The sequence below is a fragment of the Strigops habroptila genome, chromosome 7, assembly GCF_004027225.2.
Source record: "Strigops habroptila isolate Jane chromosome 7, bStrHab1.2.pri, whole genome shotgun sequence".
Classification (NCBI taxonomy): Eukaryota; Metazoa; Chordata; class Aves; order Psittaciformes; family Psittacidae; genus Strigops; species Strigops habroptila.
In genome coordinates this window covers 29444279-29464319 of record NC_044283.2, presented here as the reverse complement: position 1 = coordinate 29464319, position 20041 = coordinate 29444279, and the positions used below count along the sequence as shown (strand labels likewise).

At 40.6% G+C, this 20041-nt stretch overlaps 1 protein-coding gene across 1 annotated transcript; it reads left to right on the top strand.

Moving 5' to 3' along the window:
• Nucleotides 1–110: 110 nt before the first annotated feature.
• LONRF1 (LON peptidase N-terminal domain and ring finger 1) lies at nucleotides 111–16671 on the top strand. The gene is made up of 12 exons (XM_030491469.1): nucleotides 111–941; nucleotides 7009–7127; nucleotides 8473–8595; nucleotides 9178–9324; nucleotides 9759–9996; nucleotides 10082–10172; nucleotides 11011–11125; nucleotides 11704–11825; nucleotides 12997–13155; nucleotides 13273–13435; nucleotides 13825–13977; nucleotides 15524–16671. The coding sequence occupies exons 1-12, from the start codon at nucleotides 317–319 to the stop codon at nucleotides 15680–15682; spliced, it is 2214 nt and encodes a 737-aa protein (XP_030347329.1). The 5' UTR covers nucleotides 111–316; the 3' UTR covers nucleotides 15683–16671.
• The last annotated feature ends 3370 nt before the right edge of the window (nucleotides 16672–20041 follow it).

Genomic DNA, 20041 nt, shown 5'->3' with positions numbered 1-20041 from the left:
TGGGCGGCCCGCGCGGCGGTCAGCTGACGCGGCGTTTTATGTAAGCCGGCGGGGCTGAGGGCGCGCGGCGCAGAGGTTTGAAAAGGGGGGCCGCGCGCCGCCGACTCGCGGGGCGGGGGGAGCCGTGGCCCCGGGGCGCGCGCGCGGGGGCGCGCACGTGACCGCCCCCCGCCTCCTCCTCACGGGGGTGCCGTGCTTCCTTCTTCTCCCCCCCACCCCACCCCACCCCGCCCCGCGCCGCCAGTGCCTCAGCGCGGAGCCGAGCCCGGCGGCCGGAGCGGCAGCGCCACACCCCCTCGCCGGAGCCGGGCGGCCGATGGCGTTCTCCCCCGTGGCCGTGGGCTCGGAGATGTCTCCGGAACCGGGCGGCAGCGGGACCCCAGGAGAGGAGGCGGGTGGAGCGCGGGAGCTGCCGCCGCGCCTGGGCGAGAGACTGGTGCCCGGGAGCCGCCTGAAGGAAGTAGTGGGCGCGTCCCTGGCGCCGCTGTGCCTCGGGACCCTCGCCGGACCCCAGCGCCTCGGTACCCTCGTGGAGTGCCTGGTGCTGAACTACCGCCTGCGGCAGGGGCTGGGCTGGGGTCGGGGCCGCGGGGCCGTGGCGGAGAGCGGGGGCGCGGCCGAGGGGCCGCTGCGCTGCTGCGGCTGCGGCAGGTTCCTGAGCGAGCCGGTCACCGTCCCGTGCGGGCACACCTACTGCCGCCGCTGTCTCCGGAGGGAGCTGCGGGCCCGCTGCCGCCGCTGCCGGGACTGGCTGTTGCCGGCGGGGGGCACCAGCACGGCCGCGGCCCCGCTGCGGACCAGCGTCGTCCTCAACCGGCTGGCGGAGAAGTGGTTCCCGGGCGAGTGCGAGAGGGCGAGGACCGGACGCCGGCTGGAGGAGCTGCTGGCCCAGGGCCGCTTCCGAGAGGCTCTGGGCGCCGCCAGTCAGGCCCTACGAGCAGGTAAGGCTTGTGCGGAGCAGGCTCTTGCTCTGCGCGTCCCGCGGACTTCCGTCCCGCTGCCCGCCCTAGCCCCGGCGGGACCGTGGCGAGCTGCTGGCGAGGCACGGTTGGCTCGGGGAGTCTCTTAAGTGTGGCGGGGGTAGGCGGGTGTGTGTTTGCTTCCTGCCCTTCAGTCCCTCTTCCTTGCTGCTGAAGCCGTCCGTGATCGAAATGGACCATAAAGAACATCCGAAGTTTTCTCTCGAGTTTGAGAGGATTTGTGGGACCTCCCTCCGTAGTCTGGCGGAGTGGAGGAGGGACCGATGGCAGGACGCGAGGCTGTTCGGAGCTCAGCTGAGCGTCAAGCCTGGTAGTGAGGTATGCTTCAGGGGTGTTGGAGGAGCGTCCAACACGGGTTCTTCATGCTTTTTTCTTTACCCTCCCGCATGCTTTCGTGAAACTTGTTTTCAGAAGAGTTTGTGGGCTTTGTTTAGCCTTGTGTTTAGTAATCACCGCGCACGGACAAGAGAAACTCTCTTGCTGTATTTAACCTTGTTTCCTGAGAGAGACCTATTTTCAGTCTTAAGTGTCACCAAGACAATTCCCAGCAGGCCGGGCCCAGTTGCATAAGCAGACAGGCATGGAGGGGGACAGGTTGTGTAATGGCAGTGACATCATGGGTGGGTGTGGTTGGAGTTTTATAATATAGCCTTGAGAGAGGGTACAAAGGCGGGAGGTAGAGCCACGCTTTTGGACCGTCCTGTGTCAGTCGCAAGCCGTATGCCTGGTACCGTGAGCGCTGGAGATACAGTCTGGTTTTCAGAGTTTAGGCTTTGTAGAGGGAGTCAGATTTGTGTGGTTGATACACCTAGGTGGATCCAGTGGCACGTTCCTTTGTTATTTGTATTTGACTATGGAATTTAACACCTGGTGACCTGTAAGGCTCTGTTTGTGTTTGTGCCATTTTGCTTCTGTTCAGAAACTTGGGAATTAATATGTTCACAGATCAAGTGTGTTACGTTTGTACAGTTTTCTGCGGCGGGGAGAGAAACAAAAGCTTGCATAAGTCTAATCCTTCTGATCTGTTCTGGGGAGATACATTAGAACTAGTTCCAGAATAAACTCTTTTTAGTGTAGGTGGGATTAAATCTCAGATACGTTTTATAAGCCTTTTGGCAACCTAGTTTAAAGAGGTTCAGTTGTGGCCTTCAACTCTATGTTATTTGCCACAGTGTTTACACAATGATATGGGGTGGATGTGACCTGAGAAAGTGGCTGCTCTGGTTTAAATCTGGGAACTGAAAGAGGCAGGCTTTTTTAGCTGTGTGTTCTGAAGTACAGCATTGACTCATACAGGTCATAAAGAAATGGAGTCAAAACTCAGCGGCCTTCAGGGTACAAACTGATGAATCCATCCTTGATCACAAATGTAACGGGGGTCCTGTTTCAGATTTCAAGATTGCTTTGAAAGAATAAAAAATAAAACTAACTCTACAGTCTCTCATTAATCTTTTATGGATTTAGCAATACCGTTTGGATATCTATAGGGAAAGGATTTTTAGGTTTTTTTCTTTTTTCTTTGCGAAGCTACTTCTTAAATTTTGGCTTTAAAATTGCTTTAAAATTTGAGAATAATTACCAGATGTGATGCTTACCCAAAATTTTATTATTCAAATTCAGTACACGTGCTAGAATTGAGTGGTAGAAGCTCAGTTTAAGATCCTTTGTGCAACTATTTTCTGTGTCTCCAGTCCTGAGAACTATCAATATTCAAAGTATTCTGGTAAAGACACTAAAGAGCTTAATGAACCAGAATGCAGACATACATTAAATGTGAACTTACAGCTGTGAGATCACAGCTACAAACAACTCACAATCATGTGATTTCACACCAACACAGAACTAATTAATACCTAGTGGTACACTTCCTATCGTCCTCCAAAACCTGAATCTTGAAAACACTTAGAGATGGAAAAGCTGTACCATAAGAAATGTGTTCATGTTTAAAATAATCCATGTTCTGTTTCAGTGTTTTCTCACTGCTGGTTCATCTCTGTTTCTTTTTAATGCAAATAGGTAACAACATAAATCTGATGTCCTAAATAAGACATTGGCACTAAGCCTCTGCTCAAATGGCATCTTTTCATAACTTTCTTACGTTTCTTGAAACATCTGAAGGGGAAGTATTTGTTGTGATACAAAAGTGACTTTTGAAAAGCCTGAGGATTGTTAACATTTATATGGTTAATGTATTCCTTGCAGAGGTTGAAAAGAAATAGTTCAGTTAAATGAAGTCTATTTGATTAAAATACAAGTGCAGCTTGTCTTTAATCAAGTATCCTGAAACACACAGCTAATACAGTTGGGTTTGGTCTGAATCACAGACTTACTCCTGCTGGAGTAGGTCTCTGGAGGTCTGTAGACCAATCAATTTCCTGTTTGAAGCAGAATAAACACTGAGTTCAAAGCAGTTTGCCTAAGCTTTTGTGCTGCTGGATTGTGAAAATCTATTAAGGATGAAGATTCCACAGCCTCTCTGAGCAACCTGCTCAAAGATTAATTATCCTCATAGTGAAAAATTTTCTCTTTATTGCAAGTCTGAACTGCCGTTTATAACCACTGTCTCTTGTTGTTCCCTTGTGCACTTCAATAGAGTCTTCTAGGTAGCCTCCTCTTGGATTCTGGAAGGCTGTTGGGTTCTCCCAAGGCCTTTGGGAATAGTTTTCCACTAAACAAGCCCAGTTTTCACAGCCTCTTCTCATGGGTTGTGAGTTCCAACTCCTGATTGTTGGGGCGACCCAGTATTACTGTATCAGTAAATACTGTGTCCTAAAGTTTCTCTGCATTGCAGTGTGTATTTCTTTTTATTTTGTAATGAGTCATCTAAAAAGCATGCGGGATCAGAGCAGAGATGGTCCATTTATTGGTATACTTATGTTGACAGTAGCCTGAAGCATATAAAAAAGAAAACACATATATATATAAAAATATAAAAAAGAACACAGATTGAGTGGGGTTTTGTGTGTACACCTTTGTATACTTCCCTATTACTATGATAATACCTTGTACACACAGTTCTGCACTTAAAGTAATTGCTGTCTGTCTTATTAAAATAATTTGTCTTTGTATATGCTACGAGTGATTTCTGTATTTACAATATATTGGGTTACTGAATGTAAAATTCAAGCACAAATTGTATTCCTCCTCTGTTCAGTCTCTCATCTAAGGATTTGAAATAGTTTTGCATTTTCCCTTTAGGTGGCAAATATTAAAATATATGCTGAAACATTGTAGAATTATGTTTTCACAATTGCACAGCAATTGTGTCTCTTAAACGCCTCCAGGGACGGTGACTCCACCACTTCCCTGGGCAGCCTGTTCCAATGCTTGACAGCCCTTTCTGGGAAGAAAATTTTCCTAATATCCAATCTAAACCTCCTCTCGTGCAACTTGAGGCCATTCCCTCTTGTCCTGTCCTTGGAAGAAGACGCCAACACCCACCTCACTGCAATCTTCATTCAGGTAGTTGTAGAGAGTGATAAGGCCCTCTCTGAGCCTCCTTTTCCCCAAGCTAAACCCCCCCAGTTCCCTCAGCCGTTCCTCATCAGGCTTGTGCTCCAGATCCTTCACCACCTCTGTTGCCCTTTTCTGAACCCGCTTCAGCACCTCAATGTCTCTCTTGCACTGAGGGTCTCAGAACTGAACACAGGATTCGACGTGCAGCCTCACCAGTACCGAGCACAGGGGGACGATCACCGCCCTGGCCCTGCTGGCTACGGTGTTTCTGATACAGGCCAGGATGCCGCTGGCCTTCTAGGCTGCCTGGCCACAAACTGGCTCATGTTCAGCAGCTGTTGAGCAATACTCCCAGGTCCTTTTCCACTGAGCAGCTTTCAGCCACTCTTTCCTAAGCCTGTAGCATTGCATGGGGTTGTTTTAAGCCACATGCAGGACCCTGCACTTTGCCTTGGTGAACCTGATACAGTTGGCCTTGGACCATCCAAGCCTGTCTGGATCTGTCTGTACAGCCTTCCTTCCTTCAAGCATATCAACTCTCCTGCCCAGCTTGGTGTTGTCTGCAGACTTACCGAGGGTGCACTCAATCCCTTCATCTAGATCATTCATAAAGATATTAAACAGAGCTGGCCCCCATAGTGAGCCCTGGGCAGCACCACTTGTGACTGGCCACCTTTGGTATTGCAAATATTTAGATCTAATTTGTTGTATGTATTGATCACTGGATTGGCAGTGTTAGTGTGTGTTCAGCAGCAGAGTTGGGGTTCCAGTTAAACTCCTTGGTTTAGCCCTCTGTTTTGTAGCAGAGCGCTGCAATTCAGTTCAGTTGGAATCATGCTTTTCTCTTTTAAAAAGAAATGGACAAAATGTCCACCTGCTGTAAATTGAACTCACATTTTTATCTTCAAGCTACTCCTCCCTCACCTTCCCCCCCAGAAAAAAAGGCTTGGAGTTCCTCAGGTTATGCTATACAGTTGAAAGTCTGAAAAAGAGAAGCTCACTCTCATAATGTGCCAATAGGTAGCCTCTCAGAGAATAAAGACCTGCACTTACTGCTACCTCTGAAGGAAAGAATTTGGTTTGATACTAACTCTGCTGGACACCAAAGAGTCAAATACCATAGCAAAAATGGTCTGAAGCATTTGATCTGAGCTCCCACCTTGCTACAGCACTCACAAAACAGAGCCACAGGAAAGCAGGCTTTGGCATTGTTCTGCTTGCAGAATTAGTGTTTAAGTCAGACAAAGACAGTTTCCCAGACTTCTGTTAATACAAACATTTTATTATGTCTAAAAATAAAATAAAACCGAACAAACCAGGTTTGGGAATATTTGTATTTGAAGGGAAACTGTCAACTCAAAAGGCAGACAACCTGAATCGGAAAGAGGCTTTATTTTCAGCTGTGAAACCTTCAGCTGTGAGTTTTGGTTTCCTAGCCCTTTCTTTTCCACTAAGGTCTCTTTATATCTAGCATTGTGGATCTAAATACAAAGCAATATGTTGGAATACATGAAAACATTGACCAGCCTGGCTTTTAAATGTAAGACAAGCCGATGTTAAAAATTATGAAAATTTGAACTAGACATTTAGAATAGACTAAGATAGAATATCAAGTTGAAATGATCCCCTCCCAAGAAAACCTTGTTGAAACAAACTTAAAGAACTATTTACTTTTAGTATTGTTTATAGTAGACCAATGTTTGACTTATTCAGTAAAAAAACACTGAATTTAAAAAAAAAACTAAATCAAGAACAAAGCAGTGTGCTGGTATTTTTTCCAAGGAACAACTACGATTAGTTGTGTTACGAGAAGCATAGTTTTAGTGGCACGGAGATGGTGCGTTTCCTATTTAGAAGTTGCTTTACTAAAAGTGCAAAATGTTGTATGTTGGGCATGAGAATTTTACTGAACGCATGCTAATGTTTTCCCATTGCTAAATTTCCAGTAGTACACTTACAACAGGGCTGCCAGCTGATGTTAAAGGCTTTCTGATGTTGGCTGTCTCTTTTCATACCACATAGTGATAAAGCCTACTTCTGGTACTTAGCAGAGGGATACCGTTGCACAAGTGGTATCTGTATCTCCAGCCGTAGTTGGAAGGGCTTGGGCATTATAAAAGCAAATGGCAATCTAAAGGAAAACTTGAACTTTTGAAAGCAAACTTTGTAATGCTTTGATTTTTTAATACAAGTGCAGTGATTTCCCAGATTTCTGTGCCTTTGAATGGGTGTAAAGCTAAAGTCTACATAGTCCTCAAATTTTGTTGTCACAGCAGTATTGAGCAGTGCTTTATTCTGTCAGTCTCGATACTGGATCTTTTAAAATATCTTTTCTCGTTGCTACAAGATACATTAGAGAGTGTAAAATTCAATCTTTAGCTTGAAAGACATGACTCTGGAATTACTGCGACTTGTATTACCGAAACACTGGGGGTGGGGAAGAATGTGCTCCATTAGTTTTGAAAGTATTGTACAAAAGAGTGTGGTTGTGAGGTATCACTATGAAAGCATATCTAATTTAAAATTGCAAATTTCTGAATTATTAAGAGTGTTACTTAATTTTTGTCTTCAGATTCCAGTGACTTGATGCTAAGAATTTATAGAGCTGAGTCATATGTTGGCCTCCAAGAACATAAAACAGCCATAGAAGATCTGAATTTTGTTATTTCTAAAATGCCAAATTGGCCAGAGGTAAGCTGATACGAACTCTTCATTTAACAGTATCTAGTTTTATCTATAAAATTACTTATATTATAAATACATATTTATAAAATAAAATCTCTAAAATGATTTCTAAATTATATTTCCATCAAGTTAAGAACCTAGGTCAGCTACCTTAACCGCAATCTTGTAAGACATGCAAAATGCTAAAAGGTGTCTTAAAATATTTCCATAAAGGAGACTGGCTACTGGTGAGTGCGACAGGTTAGAGTTGATGAATATACTTGGAGTTGGGATAGTTTATGGTGATGTAACGTGTAACTGCTGGGGTTTAAGTTTTTTTGTTAATTTTTATTAAGAGAAGTACATTTTGCTGGTTCAGCTTGGAACGTTTTCAAAACGCTCAAAGAAACTCAGTGGGAATTGAGCTTTGTAAATAGTGCAGGCAGCTGGGGAGTCACTGGCCTTCAGAACTGTAAGGTACTGCATATTGCAGTGCTGTCTAAACTGAGCACAGCAGGAGCAGCAAGATCTTGCCACACAAAGGGAGATAAATGCTTCTGTCTTGCAGTCTTCTGTGTTCTGCATCCTACTTTGTGCCTCTCAGCATTGGTAGTACTGTCTGCTTTTTTCTCTGTTTGGAAAGAAACCTCACTTTGCTTAACTGAGCTTGGTTTGATGGATTCCTCTAACAATTCTTAGAGGATAAGGAAAGTAGGAAAATAAACTGTCTGTAAGAGGAATTTGTTTTCTTTCAGAGGAAATAGTATACAGATATTTTTTTCCTAGCTGCTGTCTAGTGTTCAATAATAAAATCTAATTGGAGGAGGGAGTTCCAAAAGTGCATTGTTTTGTCTCAAGAATATAGATTAAGATGTATGTAAGGGATGCATGGTTGTGTGGAGTGTGGATTGTTTTGTTTGTAGTCACCCTTCTGCAGGCTGGAACCATAAAGCTTTTAATGAAGCAGAGGGCAAAAAGGGTATCCTGTAAGATGTTGTAAGAGGTCATGTAATAATTTGCGTTTCGTGTCCCTCTTCTTTCCCTCCTAAGGCTCACAGAAGGGGAAAAGTAAGGCCTTTTGTGAATTCAGCTGAAACTAGTCAGGATTTTAACCCTTGATGTAAGCCAAAACAAATTAACTGGAAGAAGACATAACACCAACCTATCGCATGACTATTTTCATACTCTGTAGGGGATGTATGGTAGGCAAGGCACAGAGATCATCCACACTGTGCGCAGCCAAAATTTGTTGGAAAGCTACATTATTATTGTCATGGAGGGTTCTAATTCTGCCTGTGTTGTAATGGCTGTAAGATGAATATTGCAGTTCTACGCACTCTCTAGAAATGTCTTCATTGTATGTGTTTTTCAGGTCTACTTCCGGAAAGCAAAAGTGCTGCAAGACTCTGGCTTTGTAGGTGATGCCTTACAACTGTTTCTACAATGCTTAGCCCTTGATGAGGACTTTCTTCCAGCCAAGCTAGAAGTGGAAAGGGTAATTTTATTTATGACACTGGATTGCTATCTCTGACTTGATTCCTTCATAAAGCTCCCATTATGGTAGACTTTGAGCATCTAAAAATCTTCAATATATAAAAAGAAGTTTCAAGTGGTAGATTAGTTCCTTTCAAAATATATCATACTACATTGAAGAGATAGTCCTAACGTACACATTTAACATGTACATGTTTAACAGAACGTATGCTTTTGAAATTACTAAATGAAAATCTAGAAAACTGAAAAGTGGGCAGCAAGTTTAATATTTTAAGTTGAACTCTGTCATGCCCAGAGCACAACAGTTTTTCTTTGGTAATGAGCTGAAAGAGCTGGATGATACTGAATTGATAATGTCTAACTCTGAAGAGCTCACTCACTTGTAATTGAAATGATTTCTAGATAAATTTATTTTTAGTCATATAGGTAGGTAGGTTTCTGCTTGTTCTCAGCTTAAATAAAGCTTTATTTATAAGGATACCTTCATGTAGATTAACTTCTTATTTTTGGTATGCAATTTTATAACAAAGCTATGTCTAGATCCTTTTTCATTATTATGAACATTTAGCTGTTTGTTTTCTAGACATTGTGTGATGTCCTGTCACCAGAGAAGTTAGGAGAGAGTCTGAAGGAACCTGCTTGGAATTTACCACATATTCGAAGTAAACCTTTTATTCTTGGTTCTGAGGTGACTGAGTCTTCCAGCAACTTAGAGCTTTGTCCTGAACAGGTAACCAGAACTATAGGATAACTTTTAGGCTGATACACAAACATCAGATGTTCCGATATTCTTATTTGTCAGCCTAAATTGGAAGAAACCACCTAAATTGGAAGAAACAATTGTGGTTTGGGCATAATGTATTTTCATTGAGAGTGTTAGACTCCTTAGTTTGGTGAACTGGAAAAAAAGTACTGATATTTGGTATTAGAGACTTCAAAATCAAAAGAAGTACAGGTTTTCTTCTCTTTGAAGCAGATGAAGATTTTTAAATTGTTAATGCTAAGCAAATTTGAGTACTGCATTGGCTTATCAAATATCTTTAGTTAACTAATGAAGTAACGGAGGGTATCAGTTTGCCTTCTATATCCTTCCATGTTCATGTCTTATGTAGTTAGATTTGTGTTACTCTCTGAAGTACAGTTCAGTTCATCTTACCATTATAGAGTTTAGGAGGATCAGATGTACTGGAGCCTGTCAGTGGAAGCTTAAATCGTGCACAGTCTGCCCATGCTCTTAACTCAACAAAAGACCCTGCCAAGGAAGATGGCTTAAAGAGAGTGTCTTCTGAACCCCTTCTCTCTGGCCAAGAAAAAGGTGCTTTGTTGAAAAGAAAACTCTCCCTCTCAGAACAGGATACAGTTGTATGCGAAGATGGAAGAAACAAGCACAAAAAGCAAGGAGGTAAACAGTCACTTACTTTGAAATTTAAAGAATTTACTGTGATGTGCCTTTCTTTGAAGGAGTATTTTATATTGCTTTTCCTTAGAAAGTACAAAAAGGGACTTGACACTGGCTTTTGGAACAATTCCAGAGGATTTGATTGACGTATCAGATTTTGAGTGCTCTCTATGTATGAGGTAAGATTTTCTCCTTGATTCAGTATTTCTGTGATAGATGCTTGGCCACATACCTATTACACGTACAAACTGAGATACTTACAGGTTGTGATGAGTTCTGATACCCGCCAATAATTTTCAGTCTCTCTATCCCTGAAGTCAAATGCATATTTAAATGTGTCACTTGCTGTAGTGCTATATAATACAGCATGATTTTAATCAAGTTTTCTTTTAAATTAAACTTGGTATTGTTAACATTAAAAGGATAGGGGGTTTTGTGGTTAAATGCTAGGGTTTTTTTTCAGTCAGTAAAACTAACTTATTTTGGGAAAGCTAATGCTTTAAGGTATTGCCTGTGAACCTCATATTTGTCTAGGAGATGTAGATACTCCAGAACGTTAGTCTACTTAAATGTAGCTGCTGTATTTGAAAGCTCTTACTGAGTTGTCTTGGTTTTCAGAATAAATACCTTAAAACTTCTGGTGTATACTAAACTGTCCGTAGTTACGTTACTACTATGTTAATACTGCCAATAAAACAACTTAGCTCCTCAAAGAATCACTTAATTTTACACATTCTGAATCTCTATGTAGTGAGACCAAAATCTTTGTATGGTGAGATGTTTCGAGTGTTGAAACATGTCCAGATTCATCAGAAAACAAAAAAATGAGTGGTGCAGTGCCAAATGGAAATAAACTGCAATATAGGGGGAAAAGTAGAATAGGGAGACATGGGATTAATTTTCCTCTGCTTTGTTCTGATATATAAGTAGCTGTAAAAATTAAAGAGGTTGACCAGTGACTTTTTAAGCAAAATACACACTTGCCATGGGATCTAACTTATAATACTTTTGTTTCAGACTATTGTTTGAGCCAGTGACAACCCCTTGTGGACATACTTTTTGCAAAGGTTGCTTGCAGCGGTGTTTAGATCATGCTCCTCAGTGTCCACTCTGTAAGGAGAGTTTGAAAGAGGTACTGTTTCTAAGTAGAGCTCACAAATACAAATACTGTATCATTTTAAAGTCTGTTTCACGTAAACCAAACAACTTGGGTTCCATTGGATTATGGATAGCTGCTAGAAAGGGAAAACTTGAGATGAATTTTGTCAACACAAGTTGATTAGATTTGCCTCAAGGTCTTAGATGTATTATGTTTCTGTGATCATCCACTTTATCGGTGTAATTAAATCCTGGATGTTTGTAAACTTTGGTAACTATTCAGCAAAACCTCTCTGTGATTTCCGTACACTTTCCTTATTATATGGCTGTATAACCTAGGAAATCAATTCTGTCTCCTGATAAGCATAGAAGTACAAACTGAGTTAGACACTCGTCAGCTGCTAAGAACTGAAATAAGGACTCTCATTTTGAAATATTAGAGTACCATTAGGTGTTAAGTAATAAAAGAACTTCAGAGCTGTAAGCTTTCATGGATTTAAATCTAATTCATGGCACGTTTATATATCGTGGTTTTAAATAAAAGCTTCATTTTCTCAAGCCTTTTAATATATATGAAAAGAAATATTAATATATTTTTTAAATTGCTTACAGTACCTTGCAAGCAGAAAATACAGCATCACAGAGCTGCTGGAGGAATTAATAATGAAATACTTATCTGATGAATTATATGAGAGAAAAAGAATTCATGCTGAAGAAACCGCTGAACACTCAAAGTAAGCTTTGGTGTCTTTTATCTAGAAAACCTGAGAGATTAGTATGGAAATACTTTTTAGAAGTGTGTATCATTTTTGTGGTTATTAATAATGGCATATTATGGATGTAAGAAGCAGTACAAAGATGTTAATTTCGTATCTTAAATGTGTATTTCAGAAAATTAACAGTTTCTTAACTACTGTGGAAATAAAATCACACTGATAGTAGCAATGTGAGGCTCTCTACAGAATATGTTTGCCCTTCTGTTTCTTTTCCTTTGTGCACTGTTGTGGAGCTTCAGTTTTAGCTTTGCTGCTGTTAATGGAATTGTCCTCTTGAGTTGGCTACAGCGTCTCAGATACTTGAATTTCTTTCAAAGCAGTTCATGATAGACATTAGTTGTATAAAAGATAGATGCGGTGAAAAGAAGTTATTGGGATTTTTTTGTAATCTTGGTGTTTATCTGTAGCAGAGTTCTTCAGATATACAAAGCATCGTGTACTGTAGATATGAATATTGGAAAACTATTTAAAACTACAGCTCAAATGCGACTTATGTAACAGAAACCATAGATTTAGAATTATGTTTTGTAGTCTGAAATGTATTAAAATTAAATACTGGTAATGTTTTAATGCCAACTTGTTTGTGTCAATTATACACACTTGATAAAATAGCATGAAAAATATATCGTGGTTTTCAATTAGCCCTCCTGAGACATATTGCAGAATAAAAATTATACCCTGGGTTGCATCTTGTGATCTGGAATCTGTTGTTGAAAATAATCTAAATGGTGACCTAGCTAATGTAGTAACTGCTACACCTTTCTAGTTCCAGGAAGACTGTGACTGAGGGCATAATGGCTTGTGTGGCTCAAACTAAAACAAAACGGAAAAAAGTAACTAACATCTCTGTCCCCAAAACAAAGCCCTTCATTTATTGACTAGATACTAACTAGACAACTATGAGGCTTACTATCCAGTATGGACTCCCATCGGTACATACGTATTCAGTCACGTTAGTATGGGTTTTTTGTTGGTTATGAAAGTTATTATAGTATGCTTATCACAAATTTTGAAAAGAGTGCTTTATGACTTCAAATATAGCAAACATACTGAAAAAATAAATATTATTTGGGCATAGTTCTGTGTTTGGGTTTTTAAGATGTGCATTTCTTTTGATGTTTTCTTGAAGCTTGACCAAGAATGTTCCAATGTTCGTTTGCACTATGGCATATCCTACTGTGCCTTGCCCTCTGCATGTGTTTGAGCCAAGATACCGACTAATGATTCGTAGAAGTATGGAAACTGGAACTAAACAGTTTGGGATGTGTATAAGTGATTCTCAAAATGGGTAGGTTTATATCCTAATTCTTCTCATCTCTTACATCATCTTTTTTTTTTTTTTTAATGATAAAAAGTGTCCATTCAGAAGTCTGTAATTGCATTACTGACAAGGTCTCTTTTCTAGTTTTGCAGATCATGGATGCATGCTGCAAATTAGGAATGTTCATTTTCTACCTGATGGACGGTCTGTTGTTGATACAGTTGGTGGAAAGAGATTTAGAGTTTTACGGAGAGGGATGAAAGATGGTTATTGCACTGCAGACATCGAATATTTGGAAGATGTTAAGGTACCCAGAATGCTGTCTAAATACTTACTAATATTAATATCTCTAGATTTTTGCCTGATTTGTTCTTAGGAGCTCTGTTTCACATTTTTGGGTCTCTAGACCACTGGAAGATTCAGTGCTGACACATGGAAGAAACGGAAGCTAACTTAATTTCTATTATTATAAAGGAACAAAGAAAGTGGTGGCTTTTATTTGAGCCATAGTTTGAAGCTGTAACTTTTAAAAATATCATGGGACTTCTTTACTATTCAGTCATTAGCAGTTAAGGTTTAGGAGAATGCAAGAAATGCATCTAAATATAGTTGAAATGGAATGTTTCTTGATTTTAGCTCAAACACCTTAATTGTTTCTTTATCTCTAATGATATCCTCATAACTTTCCTCCTGTAGGTTGCTGATGAAGACGAACTAAAGAAACTGAGAGAGCTTCACAATTTTGTTTACAATCAGGCCTGCAGTTGGTTCCAAAACTTAAGAAACAAGTTTCGCACTCAAATTCTTCAGCACTTTGGGCCAATGCCTGACAGGGAGGAAAATATACAGGTGAGGCATCATTTAGTATCAATTATTAGGTGCTTATTTCTAAAAATAAAAACCTTGTTAACAACGGCTAAACATTAAAAGAAAAACCCCACTTTATTCCCAACTTCTAAGGCAATAAGGCTTGCATCTTGTTTCTTTTACAATGAGCAACAAAAGGCGATGCTGTCACTGTTCAACAGTTTTTTCAGGAAAGGATGGTCTCCTGCTGTGGAGATGAATCTAGTAAATTTGGAACACTTTAAGTTCCAGTAGCATTGTAAACTGTTGGTTTGTGCAAAGGTGTTAGAATTCAAATGGAAAAAAACCCCTGTATTTTCTTCCCTGTGACATATGCAGGCAGCAATATTTGGCAAAGAGGTAATCACAAATAACACTTTCCTGTTTTCTGAGCTAGTGCCATGCAGCTGCTAGTACTCCTGCAGCTGCTAGGATTTGACAACTGTTTCTTAAGAAACTAGCTGCAGCAATCTATTTTAATGGTTACTATGAACAATTAATGAAAGTTGGTGAGATCCTGAGAGAGTGGAGGCTGGAGAAAAGCAACATTTAAAAACTTGTAAAATTTGGCTTTCAAAGTGGAATTGTATATGAGGTGGGATGTTAGCCTGTCCCTCACCCGTCTGGTACATACTTCTATGAGACTATGTTAACCGATCTGGGAGGACTGTAGATGCTGCGGAGGCCAGTGCGCAAATTCAGAAGTGATTTTAGAACAATTTAATAAAAAAAACCCCAGATTTAAAATAGCATACCAGGAAAGAGGAATAAGTGCGCAAAACCAGCGTAACTGGCAAGGCAGCAATATTGTAGGTACTTGAGATTTATGATAGAATACAAATGTGTCAACTGTGATCCAGATGCAAGAGTGGAAATGTCATCCTGGAGTGTTCCACTACCTGCAATATTTTTGCAAGTCATTTGAGGTAATTAATCTTCTCTGCAGTGACAGGACCTCTGCTGAGTAGTATTATGTCCAATTCTGGGCATGACATCTAACGCTTGGTGTAGAGAATTGAATAAAGTACAGGAAAATGTTCCACAGTGTTTTATTAACTTAGAAGAAATTGATTAAGTAGTCCTGCTCTATCTGGGAACTAATGAGAAGGGAGTGGAATTGGGAGGTGATAGAGGAGTCCTTCAAACGTAACAAAGACAATTGTAATGAAAACATTAGGCATCAAGAACATTCAAGCCTTAAGAACAGCATGACAGGTAGTGGATTTAGCTTTTGTCAGGGAGGTTTGTTATTAGGTGACTGTCCTATAGTTAGCCATCTTTTCCCAAGGAAGCTGTGAGCTTCCTTTGTTGTCTTAAAAATAACTGCTTCATCAAGCTCAGTTTTGGCATACTTTATTTGATTTCTCAGGTACGGAGGGATCAGAAGAGATCCCTGCAAAACCTTTCTGATTGCATGGATCTGGAATTCTCTAGTTAGTATCAAACTTTGAACTACTCTTTGTCATTGACGACTTTGTCTTTTGGTGTCTTCGTGTTAGTCAACTATGCTACATTGGTTATGGGTAACCAACTTATCTTTTATTTTTAGGCAATGCCCAATGGTCCTGCTTGGTGTTGGTGGCTTCTAGCTGTTCTCCCAGTAGACCCCAGATATCAGCTGTCAGTGCTCTCCATGATGTCTTTAAAAGACCGCCTGATCAAAATCCAACATATACTCACTTATTTTTCTAGAGACCAGTCCAAGTGACTAACCGCCTGGGTCTTCCTCAAAAGTTACTCCATTCTGGTTGTAATAGCAGCTGGAATTTTTGCTGCCTTTGCACATCTAGCACTGGTTTGAGAAGTGTAATGGAACTGCTTTTTCTCTCTTCTCCCCACCCTCTTAACTTCCTAAACCACATGGTTCTTTGAATGCACCCTTTCTTCAACTATGAGAGAAGACCACTGATGATTGCACAGTCAATCCAGCTAGATATGTTTTCCACGTTATCTACATTACAATTTGCACTATGTAGAAGAGAACGTTTTTGAGACTTGATAATTTTAGCCACTGACTTTTTAAAGCTGTGGAAAGTGCAGGACTTAAGGCTGACAGTCCAAGTTTACAACATTGAGGAGGTATTAAAGGTTTTTGCAAATGTTTGCCTCATACAACTGTTCTTTTGCTGTTTGCACAAATATTTGAAATATAGTATTGAATGTCACTGTTGGATATTACTACTCTTGTTGAATTATCTTGACCGTGAATATGGCACAGATTTTTAAGTTATCTTGTAAATGTATGCATCACAAAACAGGTGACGTTATGAACTGTATGCTGAACTGAGAGCCAATTTTAAGGAACAAATGCAAAAAAAAAAAAAGGTACTTCTGTCTAAAAATTCTTAAACTGTGAATATGGTTTACATACCTAGGCCTGTACATGTTAAAGAGGAAACTGAGAACTAAATGCTAGTACCAGTTACATTTCTACTGGGCCTTTCATGCTGGCTGTTCTTCCAGAGTACGCACTTAGTTTGTAGAGCGTAGAAGAAGAAATCTTAGAGTGTTTGTGCGTGTGTGTATTGGGGATTGTGCATCCAGGATTTAAAAGCTTAAAGTTTCATTTGAACTTTTTAAGTTGGTGCAAATGTGAGTTCTATGCCTTACTCATATCAATAGTAGAGCACACTGCAGTGGCAAGGTTAGCATCATGCTGCCAATAGGTACTTTTGTAATTAAAGGTTTGCATATTTGTGAATATGTCTGATACTGGCTTTCTTGTATGTAAATCATTTGTAAAATATTTCTTAAATCTTGCTTTTGCTAATATATTTAATTTTCAATAAAAGCTGAAAGTTTGTAATATTTTTTACTTTATCAGAGACTAAAAATCACTTTCCTTTTCCATTTGCTTCTATTCTGGGATCTTAAGTAAATCCAGGAGCAGCTGTTTAACCTACATCAAGGTTGTGAGCACTTCATGACATGATTGGTATGTACATAATTTGTTTCTGATTATAGTACCTGTCTTAGACTGATTATTGGTCAGACAAGTTTTTTGCTGATGTCCTGCTTTTGTATCTACTTTGTTTAAATTAAGGTGGTTTCAGGTGTGAAGTCTGTGTTTCTCCAAACTTCAAAGTTGCGGGAAACTGTTCTTGCGGAACACTTGGGTATTAGCAGGCTTGCTAATCAGATGCTCTGGGCTTCTTCTCTTCTGGAGTTTAAGGCTTTTGAGGTACTACGGGCAACACAAAATCTGCTGGATCATTTTTAATGTGGGCTGCTACCTAGGGTAGATTTCCCCTTTATTGTACGAATAAAGTACTAGAAAGCTTTATTTACATAATAAAAGAAGAAAAGGCATCCTATTCCTCCACTTTAGTGTGTTGTAACCTTAGAAATTTAATCTTTGTATCACCATGATCTTCAGAATGCAGGTGACAGGATTTTTTTTTTTTGTGACCACAAGAAGTCCCTGTAGCCAGGCTTGAAATACCCAAATAATCTGGTGGTGATTCTCTTTTTCTTGCCAGGAACTTCAATTTTGAAATGGAGTATTCTCTAGTCTGCCGAAGATGTGGTTTCTAGGTGTTTTTATACATTCCTGTGGCTTCTTAATAAAACAAAAATTCAAATAAAGTGTCAGCTGGCTTGCACTGACCTGTGCATAGAGAAGTTCTACTTCTGGAATTGTAAACCATGTAAGAGAAAACTTTACTCAAAAGTAACAGCAACAACAAACAAGGCAAAGTTACATGCTGCAGTAAGACTGGTCATGCGTACTACTCTTCAGTAACTCTTCCACAACATGATCATTGTTGGTGCGGGAGATAAATGGACAGCATGACAACCAATATGATTAAATGCTGACGCTTTATTAAGCCCAGATAGCTGCTTATATATTCTCTCTGAGTGTCCACGCAGACCTTATACAATCCTAATTGGTTGAGCTTAACGAGACACACGCATAGATACAGCTTATGATTGGCTAAAGCTTTCAGTTCACGCGAAGGCCTTATAAGTCCTTAAGTTTGCCAAGTTTTGCATTCCGCATCCGGGAGTTGTTCTTCTTGAGCGAACTTTCTCATTCTGCCCCCACAAGTGCCCTTTAGATGACCTTGATGCCAGGCCATGAGACCTAGCTCAAACTCTTGCTATTGACATGAGTCCTGGATTGCTCATGTGTCCATTTTGTTCCAAGTGGTCCTCCACAAATCCCCCTTCTTTTCTTTGAGTGATCCAGACACATTTCATAGCACTGGTTACCATACGTTGGATACAGTGAAAAAGGCAGGGCAACAGTATTAAGATCGTTAGAATGACTATAAACATCATCAGGCCATCTTTTGCTAAGGAGATCAACCAGCCCTTCAGAATCCTCATACCCGTGACCCTGTGCTAAAAGCAAAAATCAATTGTAGCTCTGTTTTGCAAAACAGCGTGTCTTGTGCTATCTACATCATTAAGCATTTGTGTAAGTACTTCTGATGTTAAATTTTTCTGCTTTGCAGCCCAACACCCTAGCTCAGTCACGTCTCCTAATGCTTTTGCTGCAGCTACTCCGGGTGCAAACGAGACGATAACTCGAGATGGCACATCCCAAAATCGTACCTGATCATTACAATTGGGCCTCAGTTGTATCCTTGTTGATAAGTAATATTGAGCTCTAACTTAAACAATATGTCATTTGACACATATCCCTTGAACCATTGTGACTGATAACCTTAATCATAAGAAATTTAACACATATAGGACTTTGTTTAATCTATCTGTTGGTGATATAGCACTTTCTCCCCCTTTTTGTTTTTGAAGCAAACACTTCAATGACTGATTCATACGTTTGACCATAGCCTGACCGGTAGGTGAATGGGGCGTACCCGTCACGTGAGTAGTGCCCCAGAGCTGGAAAAACGCTTCCGTGGAATGAGCTACATAGCCAAGGCCGTTGTCAGTTTTGATTTCTTGTGGCACGCCAAGGGCCACTATAGCCGAACGCATGTGATGCGCTTCACGTACTGGAGTAAGTGCCCAGGCCACGTAAACCTGGCACATGGTTGGTGAATTTTTCATGCTCTGTGGTAACACTACCCAGTGGTACCTTTTCCTAGGTTCACTTTTGTTTACGCTTGGTACAGAAAAAGCGAATTTCTGATAATCTTCTGGATGCAGGGGAATGGTAAAAAAGCAATCTTTTAAATCAATAATTAAGATGTCCCAATTTTTTGGAATTATATTTGGGGAGGGTAATCCAGGCTGTAACGCCTCCATATCCTCCATGACCTCATTAATTTTCCTCAGATCATGCAATAGGCGCCATTTGCCACTTCTCTTTGGAATTGTAAAAATTGGGGTATTCAAGGGCTTGTGGTCGGTTTAATGTGACCTTTCTCTAATTGCTCTTGTCCCTTTCCAAAGCTAAAATTAAGGGATCTGGCAGAGCTCTCTTAATTCCACATTCCTTCTGCCACTCCTGCTGGTTTCGTAACATGAAAAACATATCTGCATACATTACTTCGCTCTATTGATATCCCATTATTAATTTTACACACACACACAAGGGATCCCACAAACACACTCCACACAACTACAATACCTAAAACACGAACAAAATCCAATTAGACAAACAACTATTAATGACACAATCACAACATATTGTGCAGTGCAGCCTTAACCATATTATATCGTCAACACCAAAATCATTACCATGATAATCCACAAAACTAGGTCAAATACCAGCAAGTCACAAACAGAAACAAATCCAAATGTATACCCATCGAGCGCTAGCAGCCGGGTATACGCCTGTACCTACGAGATTTCTATATCTCGATTTACAGAAGGCTCCTAACTAAAGGTTAACCCACCAAAATCCAAACTTCAAACAGACTCCTGTGCAGGACGTCTCCTACGACTTACGGAATGTTAACCAAAACAAAACAATATTTACAAGAGAATACCTTCTTAAAGATGGTCCTTGTCTGCTCCTGCAGTGATCCGAGTGAGTTGAGGGGTCCCTCCGGGAAAATTCCCCGGGGCCCTAGGGAGCCCTGTTCTCAGCGGGTCCTGCAGCTGAGCCGAGAGGGTCCCATCTGGGTTGCCAAATTGATTCGTAGAACTCGTTAAG